The sequence below is a fragment of the Cucurbita pepo genome, chromosome LG13 (genome assembly GCF_002806865.2).
Source record: "Cucurbita pepo subsp. pepo cultivar mu-cu-16 chromosome LG13, ASM280686v2, whole genome shotgun sequence".
NCBI classification, from domain to species: domain Eukaryota; kingdom Viridiplantae; phylum Streptophyta; class Magnoliopsida; order Cucurbitales; family Cucurbitaceae; genus Cucurbita; species Cucurbita pepo.
This window is the reverse complement of record NC_036650.1, coordinates 4,536,662-4,549,039: the sequence shown is the minus strand read 5'-3', so window position 1 is coordinate 4,549,039 and position 12,378 is coordinate 4,536,662. Positions and strand designations below refer to the sequence as shown.

At 30.1% G+C, this 12,378-nt stretch overlaps 1 protein-coding gene across 1 annotated transcript; it reads left to right on the top strand.

The window, feature by feature from the left end:
- Positions 1–2,601: 2,601 nt before the first annotated feature.
- On the top strand, positions 2,602–3,279 carry LOC111808725 (B3 domain-containing protein At2g31420-like). The gene has a single exon (XM_023694875.1). It carries the CDS (start codon positions 2,602–2,604, stop codon positions 3,277–3,279), a length of 678 nt encoding a protein of 225 aa, XP_023550643.1.
- The last annotated feature ends 9,099 nt before the right edge of the window (positions 3,280–12,378 follow it).

The following is a 12,378-nucleotide window of genomic DNA, read 5'->3' as shown; positions in this document are numbered from 1 at the left end:
ATTCACACATATCAATATATATGACACGTGCAGAACCACAGGGCACGTGTCAACATCAAAATATAACCATGCCGATAGTAAGGTCACTTACCTGGCTAGCTTAAGTCGTTGTCACGAATATATCTTTAATTAAAGTTCGATTTCGTCCTTTGAAATCCGAGTCAACCTATATGAGCCCATGACATTAGTTTCAGGTTTGAACTCTACAACATTATTTCTCTAATTTACATTGGTCCATTGTTAAAAGCCTAAAATATTATATATCTATAATTATATTTTTATTAAAAATCTTATTTTTCATACTCTCGTATAAGAAAGTAGATACAGCTATTTCAAGTTATTCTGAGCTTTACTATTCTCTTTATTTACCCAATGTGTTTACATTTCCTTCTATATTTAGTTTGTGGTTTTTAATTCCCAAATCTTTTTTTTTTATCTGTTTCCTTTTAATTTGTTCCCATGCATTCCAAATTTCTAGTGATCTATGTTTTCAAATCTTTTCTTATCTGAGTGTTTCCTATTCATAAGTTTTCTTGGTCATTCTATCTTTAATCTATTCATTTGATTAGAATCGTATAAATGATTGACATTTAGTTTCTAACTCATAATAATTCGATCTAACTATAATTGGTTGTGATTTATAAAAAAATAGGATAAAAGAAAATGAAGATTTAATATATACCTTATTCATTAGATCTATCTTCCACGTAAATCTCCTGTGAATCTCAACTAGGTAAAGGTTATTTTTTTTTTTCCTTTTGCAGTAATTGTTACTTTATGGGGTAAGGATGGATTGAGGAGAGATAATTGTGGGAAGGATGAGAGGTCAGTGGAGATGAGTGGAGAAAGATTGTTTTTTTTTTTAATTAATTAATTATTATTAATATTATTATTTTAACTATTTTATAATTATTTTTATTTGTTTATTTCTTTATTTACTTTTGTGTTATTACAAAAATACACCTAGTGGTTCAAAAACAACTCCAAGATATAGACGTAGGCAAGAACCACGGCGGCTTGTGCTTGCCTGCATATAAACTCCTTTCGATTTTAGTACTAAACTCCTTTTCGATTTTACTACAGAGGGAGGAGGAGAGGAAGTTGTTGAGTGAACAAGAAGGGAATGAAGTTAGTGATAATACATCACCTTAGTCGAGAGAGTAGCATATGATTAAAGAAGTGGAAAATCGAAAGCAATGATGACATAGTGAAATTCATTGGTGGAAGCGTCTGCCCTCGTAGTTGTAGACCACATCCAACTTTGGAGCTTTGGGAGAGATGATGAATTTGAGGCTTCAAGTCTTACACAAGGGTGTAATCCATTTATCCATAATTAGGCAATCAATAGACCAACAGAATCATGAAACAATGATACTAACAAAACTCCAATTTAAAAGTACAGTTAACTAAAAAAACGTTTTAAAGATATGTTTTTATAGTATAGTAATTAATCTTCAACTTCCTTCACTCTATTTTTATCTATTTTTACTCTTGTTTTTTAATATTAAACCATTTATTATTATTATTATCAAATCATCATTACTTGTATTTGATTTTTAAAATAAATATGTATAGTTTTATTATTCAATTGCATATTCATACTAATTAGTGCCATAAAAAAAAACTCTTAAAATTTAAGACATATTGATATAAAATTAAATTTTTGATAATTAGCATTGCACGTAATAAAAAAAAAAAATTTAAAAGTTTTGACTGATTAATTATATATACTCAGTTTTTTAGTGACCCATGCAAGAACAAAAAAAATTCTGCTTCATTCAGTTACCATGGAAGAACATTATGTAATTTTCAATTAAGAAAATAATGAGATAAATGAATAATCACGTCCATTTTTTAGTTTTGAAGACGAAAGCCTTTTACTTTAGATTGAAAAAAAATATGTAATAATTGTTACTACGTATGTATGAGTATATGCAAACGATTATTTTTTCCTTTCTCATCCGAACTCTGAAGTTACTCAATTTGTTAAAAAAATATAATAAATATGGAATAAATGGTTATTAAACTTTTTAATTTTGTATAAACAAAATTTCTACCCAATAATAAAATTTTAATATATTTTTTAATTATATATTTTAATTTTGTGTCTAATAACAAACTTTCTTAAAATTTACGTTAATAGACACAAATAAAACATTTTTTAAATAAACAATTTTGTAATATAAAAATTGAAAAGTTTAGCGTAAACTCAATTTAATTCAAATATATGAACAATAATTTTAATAAGTTTGAATACATAATTTTTATGAGAGATTACAAATTTACACTAGGAGAGATGAAAAACGGAAAAAGGAAAATAATAATAATAATAAGAACAACTAGCTGGTTCGTATCTTAAAATTTTCCTAATAGACATTTGAAGAGTGAGTGATAAAAGGAATTTAAATCAAAATTTCCTTAACTAGATTTTAGGAACTTAGTGATAAAAGGAATTCAAATCCAATAGAAATAGGAAATTAGATTTTGCAAGAGAATTGGGAGATTAGTAAGTACTCATCACCTCCAATTTCTTCTACAAACACCAATTCATATCTGTTTGAATTTCGGAGTATCTGTGATTAAGAGTTGAGAAGGTAGAGAATGGAGGTTAGTGTTCCAGATTTAAACCAAATTTACATACCCAAAAGAAGACGGGGATCTTGCTCCATCCAGAGGAGAGAACAAATAAAGCAAGAAACCGAACCTGCGTTGCAAGCTGCTTCGATTCTGATATACCTTTCGAAGGCTGTTTCTGATATTGAAGAAAAAATTAGCAACACCCGTAAGAGGAAGACGCCCCCAACCAAAGCACCTGTGAGGAGGAAGATGCTCAAGAAAACAGAGTACCCATCGACTCCTGACATGTTAGCGGGGCTGAGAGAGCGAATAGTGGAGATGGGTGGGAGCCAAATTGAGTTAGTGGTTCAAAAACAACTACAACATACAGATGTAAGCAAGAACCATGGCCGATTGTCCCTCCCCATAAATAAACTCCGTTTCGATTTTACGACAGAGGAGGAGAGGAGATTTCTAAACGAACATGACAACAAAAACAAGAGAGGGATGAACGTGGTGATAATAGATGATGTTGGTGGAGAAAGTAACATATGCTTGAAGAAGTGGAAAATAGGAAGCAGTGATACGTATTGCTTGATGACGCAGTGGAATGCGTTGGTGGAAGCCACTGGATTGAAAGCGGGAGACCACATTCAACTGTGGAGCTTCAGAAAAGATGAGGCTCAACTCTGCTTGGCTTTGGTTAAATTAGGAAATTGGTAATGGAAATTTGTGGGTTTTACTTCATCTTTGAGAAAGAAGAGAAGAAGAGAAAATGAGGGATTTGGAGTTGGAGATGCGATTGAAGGACATAAACATGCATAAAAGAAGATGACGGCTGCGGCAGAGGAGACGACCAACAGCCGNTTTTTTTTTTTTTTTTTTTTTTTTTTTTTTTTTTTTTTTTTTTTTTTTTAGTTTCCAATAGAAACTGTGTCATAAAAGTAATTAAAATCCTAAGAGCATTAGGTTTCCGGACATCGGAACAACTATTGTTTTTTAACGTAATCTCAGCTATTTTACTGTTCAATTTTTCCTTATAAATTTTAGAATCATTTTAATTATTATTAATAAATTTTGATGGATGGAAAGTACCATGAGTAATATAAAATTTGTTGAATGTATTAAAGTACCCAAAAATATATATATTTACGTATCCAAATGAAAGTTAGTGTGAATATACGAACGATAATAATGTAACTTAAATCTTATATACCAATTACAAAACAAAAATTTTGTTTTTAAGTTCAATAATTAAGTATTTAGTACAATAAATGATGTTTTATTTAAGGATTTTAATTATTAAAAAAAAAATATACTCATTTGAGTTGAGTGTATAGGAGTTTAAATTCACAGAAAAGTACTTGGTTTAATAAATAAAATATTATAACTCAATTTTTGAAGCTTGGAATCTAGAACTCAAACATAAGTAAATATAATAAAAGTAAAATTTTGCATAATTAAAAAAACTGAAGTCTAATTATAAACCGGTGTTTTCAAGTTTATTACAAACCACGAATAGATTTGAGGTACGATTTTAAACAAAATATAAAGGATGCAAAATAGACATACAAGACTGACGTCCTGAGACGATCCCACTATGTAATTGCACAGCTCTCGAATACTCTTTTACGTCAACTAGTGGTCATGAGTCACTTGAAAAAAAGATGAAAAATAGGACAAGTATAAAAAACACCCTGTAGACTTTCATTGCACATAGAAAAGGCTAACTTTTTTCTAAGCTCTAGGAAGTTCATGCATAATCTCTATAGCTATCTGAGTCTTTAGGAAGGTCTTAAAGTTTTGAGTGATCCTCTTGTCTGACTCTTACTCCTTAAAGTCTAGTTAGATTACTCAATTTTTTTGTACTTAGACTTAGATAACTTGTTGTACCTAGGTAGTGAATGACCGACGTCCTTGGTTGCGGCGTAACTTCATCATATATTATACAACAACTTAGTTTCTCTCTAAACATTATTGGATAAGGTTAACTAGAGACCCTTCCTATGGGCTTATCGCTTGGTGGGGGGTATTCAGATCTAACCTAGGTCGTTGATAACGTTATTGGGACATTGGGATATCGGAGCACACTATTAGTGGTCTTGACAGCAACCTTAGATCCTAGGTGCTATGGAGGTCTACTAGGTTCTTATGACGTTTAAGTGACTTAAAATGTGGACTTTTTATATTAACTCCTTAATTTATCTGGGTCTAGGAGCACTAGGGTCTAGACTCCTAATCGTCACTCACGATTTTAAAGCATTCGATCTACTGAAAGCATTCTGACCTAGGTCATCATTTAACAAGGCAAACTCTAACACTCTAATCTAGATAACTATGTCACAATAAATCACCTAAATTTATCCTACATTTTCATGTACACTTGGTTAGGGAAATAATTTTATCAATCACCAAAAGCACGATATACATTATCTAAACAGTCAACCAAGCTCAACAGGGAGAAGAAAATTACAGCATCTCATCATCTTTTCTAGCCTAGTGAAAACATTAAAATAACATGCATCATACAATCTCATCAAAGTGGCATTCTCATAATTTTCCTTTACCATACGATGCATTCTTATCCAAAATTGCCCTCATAAATTCATAATCATGCATATTCTAACCACCTACGTAAAAGTATGTTCATATGCTAGCATTTTCTGCCGATCCCTATAAATATTACTTGAAGAAGTCCAATCGAGCAATCCAAAAAAATTAATTTCATTCAATTTTGTGAACTATGAAAAAATAAAATGCATGACCTTAATTGAAAACATATCTTTCAAGCATTTTCTCTCTTGACTTTCTTGACATGATTTGTTCAAAATAATCCCCTAAACTATAAGAACAATTTTCATAAGTATTCTTTCACTTAAACGCTCAAATATATGAGAAAATGATATTCTTGAACCCATAAATTATATCTTTGGTTCTTCNTTTTTTTTTTTTTTTTTTTTTTTTTTTTATCGGTTTTGATCTTTTAAAAGTCCAGATCAATAGTGCACATCATTCTAAGCAATTTTTATATAGGATGCTTAGCCAAGAAAATGCTATGAACGTATTTGAATGTTGAAAACGATTTTCTAACCCTTTTTTTCCCTAAAAAACCTAACATCCACTCTATTTTTTTCTTCTTCTTTTTTTTTTCTTTTTCTTTACAACCCCTTGGAGAGTGATGGGGCTGAAAGACTTTGACCATTTTTATCTATTTTGTCATGATTTTATTTGATATTTTTATTAAGTTCCTACCTCAAAAAGACAAGGTTCTTCTGGTGCGGCCGAAAAATAGAACAATCAAAGTTGGTGTTGGTGTTGGAAAATGCATCTATTGTGATAGACCTAACCAAGATTATTTTTTACGTTGAAAATTAAAAAATTAGCAACACTTACAAAAGGAGGAAAATGTGCAAGCAAAATGAGTACCGTTCTTAAGATGTTGTCAGGGTTAAGAGAGCAAATCGTGGAGATGAGTGGGAACGAAATTCACCTTATGGTTCAAAAACAACTTCAAATACCGACGTAAACAAAAATCATGACATCTTGTAGACCTACCAATAAACTTCGTTTAAATTTTAAGATAAAGAAGGGGAGAACGTTGCTAATTCAACCAGAAAACAACCCATCTAATTTTTGTTCTATGATAGATACATCTAATTGATGAATTATTTTGTTTGGGATATCATTGAATAAGATACCTATGAATTAATAACTTTGGTATCAAAATGCTATTGAAATNGACCTTTTTTTTTTTTTTTTTTTTGAGGTACCTCAAACAATATTATTGCATAGTTTAATTTTAGATAATTAATAGAAAAATTTATTAAATTTTTTATTAATTAAATAATTTTAATCTATTGAATTTTATTTCATTTTCATTTATTAACAATTATATCACAAATAATGGTCTCTTAGACAATTAATCACCAATATAATAATTATTCATAAATAAATAATTCATTAACATCTATAAAAGTTTGAGAACAGAGTTAGACATATAAATTAATTATTTCTCAACTTTTACGAAATTTATTCAGATTCCTTTTCATTGCCGTCTATGTATTTGATGAATGTTTCCCTCCACGTGTTTTTCTCATGATAGTGCAAGGCGTCGCCCATTCAATTCTACATTTTGCCTCTTTTAATTTCTTTTTTTTTCTTCATTCACTTTATGTTTGATTTGAATCACCTAATTTTATGAAATGACTTCAATTGTGGATATAAATTTCAATTCCAATCAGGACTCTTGACAGTTGTTAATATTCTTAAGAAAAATATCACAAACTTTAACTTGCTTTCATGATGAGGTATGTATGATGTTTCAACCATTGATTTGGAAATATTTAATTCGAAGTAATTATAAAATTTAAGAGAAAAAACTATATATAATTATCATTAAATCATGATTATTGTAGATTAAATAAGGGTCGATTTGATAATAGTTTAATGTGGAAGTAGGTTAAGTGGGATGGGAAAAGCCAAAGCCAAAAAAGAGTCGTCCAAAGTTTCCAAACCATTGTCATCTCTTACATTATCTTAGGAGGCTTAATCCCTTAATTCCTTACCGGTTTTTCCAAAAGTAGGTTGTGGTTGCATCGGTTGTCTTAACTTTGGTGGCAATTTTGATTATCGACTACACCAAAGGTTACTTCACCACCAATAAATCCGTCATGAGCGTTGTCCAAACCACCATCATTAGAGACACAACGTCAACAACTACTTTCAGTATGGTGTATACGTAAATAATAAAGTACAACTTAATATTTCATATACACTCAAAATAATTCTCATAGATGATCGATTGAATAACGATTGTTAAAATGTAGTTAAAATTAGTAGAGATTAAATTTGAATGTAATAAATATTTTTAATTTTTAATTTTTTTTTTTAGAACAAATATGAAATTCAATAAAAAGAGTATATGCACACAATGGTTTTATTTGCTTATGTGAGCTATTTTAAGATGATTATTATTACCATTTTTCAGTTCTCTTACTCACTTAATTTGTCATTACAAGTAGAACTCTATTGTATTAACATTGTACCAATTTTAATTTTATGTCTAAAATATCTCTTAATAAATTATTAATTTTTTTAATTTTATGTCTAATCAATTATATTTTTATTCAACCTTCTTAAAATTTACAAATTTATTAAATTCAAGAGGGAGGCTAACCTAACTCAAATGTTTCTTCGGTATCAACCATATTAAGCTAATGTTTCACGTTTCTAGTAAACAACTTTCTTTGTTAAATGTAAACTAATTTATCTGCTCACCGAATTAAAATTATATTTTCTACACAAATTGTATATATTTAATTAAAATATTATTAACCATAAATCTAATAGATTTGAACACAAAAATAATAAGATTTGTAATAGTGTGCGGCCCAGATAAAAATTTGGTTAAGATTTAAATGGACATTGCAAAGATTCTAATAGGAGATTATACATTTAAATTTTCACTGCAAAGATTCTTAAAATTTACTAAACTATATTTTAGGAAGAGATAAAATGAATTTAAATCAAATTAAAAATCAAATCGAATTAGGAAATTAACTTTATAAATAACTAAGTACACCTCAACCATCTTCAAGTTATTTCAATTTCTTCCTACTCTCAGCTTTTCTCTTCGTTTTTCTTAGCCTTTCATCTTTTTTTGGAGTTCAAAATTTGTGTGATTAAGATATGGGAATGAGCACAAGAGTTGAAAGTTTGGGAATGGAGATTACAATTCCCGATCTAAGCCAAATTTACATACCTAAAAGAAGAAGGGGATCTTCGGGTGGGGGAAGGAAAGAACAAATAAAAGCCGAAACTGATCCGTGTGTGTTGGAGGCTGCATCTACTTTGATGGACTTCGCCAAAACCGTTCCTATTGTTGAAACGGAAAAAGGTAGGAACACTCGCAAAAGGAAGACGCCTACCAGCAATGCGCCTACGACGAGGAGGAAGATGGTTAAGAAAACCGAGTACCCATCCATTCCAGAGATGTCTGACGGGATGAGAGAGCGAATTGTGGAAATGGGTGGGAGGGAAATTCATTTAGTAATTCAAAAACAAGTTCAACATACCGATATAAGCAAGAACCATGGCCGATTGTCCCTGCCAATAAATAAACTCCGATTCGATTTTACGACAGAGGAAGAGAAGGAATTGCTGAATGAACATGAAAACAAAACCAAGAAGGGGATGAACGTGGTGATAATAGATGATGTTGCGAGAGAAAGTAGTATATGCTTGAAGAGGTGGAAAATAGGAAGCAGTGATACCTACTGCTTGATGACCCAGTGGAATGCGTGGGTGGAAGAGACAGCATTGAAAGCCGGAGAACATATCCAACTGTGGAGCTTCCGTAAGGATGAGGCTCAACTTTGTTTAGCTTTCGTTAAATTAGGAAGCTGTTAGAAAATTTTGATGTAAAAGCATGGGATAGCATTACATTAATGTGGGATTTGGAGTTGGGGTATGATAGAAGGACATAAACATATTTTATTTTATTTTATTTTATTTTATTTTTTTGAGTTACTTCTCAAAAATAAGATGAAAAATGAGGTGAGTATAAAAAAAATACTTAGTAAACAATCTTCTTGTAGTCTCTTATTGCAATATTCTGGAAACCTCTGGCGATTTCCGCTCATGATTATGGTACCTAGTCGCCGTGACACATTACTCAAATCGACCTAAAGTTAGCTCGACAATACTACTCTTACGTGCTTATCGCTTGGTAGGAGTGATCCGATCTAACTCGTTTTCTTTAANTTTTTTTTTTTTTTTTTTTTTTTTTTTTTTTTTTTTTTTTCCTTTACAAACCCATTGAATAGTGATGGGGCTGAAAAGACTTGTTTTACACCTTTCTAAGGTTGAATTTCACCATTTTTTTATGAATTTATTTTATATTTTTATTAAGTTTCTTGAATTTTTCCTTTTCTTCTCCTCAAAATTTAACCTCTGAAATCTTCAATAAAAGAATTTAAAAGAAAACAAATAAATATTTTTGAGTGTCACACTAACTCCTAATATGATTTTCTAATTTTGAATTCATATTTTCAAATGGATTTTCTAAAAAACAATTCCAATTTATCATATAAATTTATTAAAAGATAACTATAGATTCTGAATTTTACAACATTTGGACTTAAAGTTAAAAATGCCTTATTCAACGTTTCAAAAACATAATTATCTTGGTTTATGTTTATTAAATCTAATTCCCTATCTCCATTCATTTTAATTTTATTGATTTTAATTAAATATTTTATGATTATAAAAAATATTTTCTTGGAAAGTTATATATAATTTAAATAGTTATTTAATGAAATTTTAATATATAACAGGCGAAGGCGAATAATTACAACCATGCGTCAATGAGTTGGGAGAGAGAGGGATTTGAAAGAAGATAGAGAAATATTGGATTAAAGTGTAATTTTGTTAAGATTTAAATGCAAGATAGTGGTCGTTAATTAGTTGTATTTTTCATTATTAGAAACATAACATTTTATGGAAACAAACAGGAAGATGATAGTTTTATGAGATAGCGCCTCGTGGACGGACACCAGTCATTCAAAGTCTTGCAGAGGAACACCAATCATTCACTGACATAAGAAACTCTTAGGATTTGAAATGAAGGGATGGAGAACTAGAATACTCTTAGGGAGTTAAGACTAGAATCAGACATAGTTGAGACAATGAAAAACCAGTGGGAATCTATTACGCGAGAAACGGGATGAGAATCTATAAGTAGGTGGCTTATTGAGTATAATTTTATACTCATCCCTATTTTCTTCCATCTTCAAGTGTTCGCAAGCTGTTAGTCGAAGTGGAGGAGCATACGAGAGCTCTACGATCATGGAGGGATTATTCTAGAGTGTCAGTCCATTTTTAGATTTCGTAGTCCTTAGTATGTTCTTTTATATTTGTATTTCCTTGTAATATTTGAAACAATAAGACTTTTTTCTTTTTATTTTGATCTTATTGAATTTTTATTTTTTTATTTTTTTATTGTACGTTTGTTTTATTTTATTTTATTTATTTTTTTGGTTTCGTCTTTCTAGTCGCGGTCCGAGTTTCGGTACCTTCAAAATCGAATCGTGATAATCATGGTGAGCAATTTGTATGCAGGATGATTGAAAAAAATATATATATATATATATATATATGCTATGAACAACATGCAGACTATTTCCTACACTTTTCTCTAAGAAATCTAACATACGTTTTTTTTTTTTTAATTTTTTTTTTTTTTTTTTTTTTTTTTTTTTTTTTATACAAACCTGTTTAATTTGGAAGTAGGTTTGAGCTGAGATTAAAAAAGTCAGAACCTAACCATTGTCATCTCCTACATCTTAGGAGACTTATTCCTCTTAATTCCTTACATGTTTTTTCCAAAAGCTTTGGAAGATGTGGTTGCATGTGTTATTTTAATTTTGGTGGCACTCTTGGTTTTTGGGTTTGATTGTCAATAAACACGTCATGAGTGTTGTCCAAATTGCCTTCATCGGAGCCATAGCATTAGCGATCACTTTCCATATGGCCAAGCTTGTCCAATCGCGTCAATCCTAAAACTTGGTTATATTGTATTATCAAAATAATTTACAAGTATTGTGTGCACTTAAATAATGAAGTATAACATATGAAACTTTGTGTCATATACACTCAAAATAATTCTCACATTTGATGTCACTTCGAGTTTGGTGAGATTAGAAAAAGAAAGAAGATAAAATCGAAGACTTGGATGGAGGATGCCCAGTGGGGATACCCTTCCATTTCTTCTAACCATTATCACAAAATGTGGTATCTTATTCATCTTTGTCCATAAAAACATAAGCATAATTTTGTGTTTGATGTAAATTTCAATTTCAATCAAGACTATTTCAGCACACTGCTGTACTCACCATTTTGAAAAAAAATAGAATAGAATCACACAAATATGAACTGGTTGATAATTCTCTTAGGAAAAATCACCAACCTTGACTTGCTCTCATGATAAGGTATGTATGATGTTTCTCCAATTAATTTGTAAATATTCGGTTCAAGTAATTAGAAAATTTAAGAGCAGAGATATATAATTATGATTAAATCATGAGTATTGTACATTAAATAAGGGTAGATTTGATAATGGTTTAATTTGGAAATAGGTTTGAGCTAGAATTGGAAAAACCAAAGCCAAAAAGAGTCATACAAAGTTCCCTCACCATTGTCATCTCTTACATTTTAGGCTTAATCCACCCTTAGTTCCTTACATGTTTTCCCAAAAGCTTCTGAGGCTGTGGTTGAATTGATTGTCTTTTATCTATTCTTTATTATTGACTACGCCAATGGTTACTTCACTGTCAATAAATCTGTCATACAATCTGAATATCTGTTCAAATCACCATCTCGGAGTCATAGCATCAACGGCGCTTTTAGTATGGTCAAGCTTGTCGAGCCGCGTCCACCCTAAAACTTGATTACATTATGTTATCAAAATAATTTACAAGTATTGTGTACATGTAAATAATAAAGTACTACTCATGAAACTTTATATGTTTCATATGTACTCAAAATAAGATGGATTGAATAACGATATAGTTAAAATTATTAAAAAATAAATTTTGATATAATAAAAATCTTAATGTTTAAATTGTTTTTAGAACAAAGATCGAACTTTAAAAAATGAGTATATTCAAACCATTGTTAGCTCATGTTAGTCATCTTAAGATGATTATTATTACTATGTATATACCATTGTTACCTCATTATTACTATGTATATATCATTGTTACCTCATGTTATCATCTTAAGATGATTATTATTACTATTTTTTTCGTTCTCTTACACTTGCAC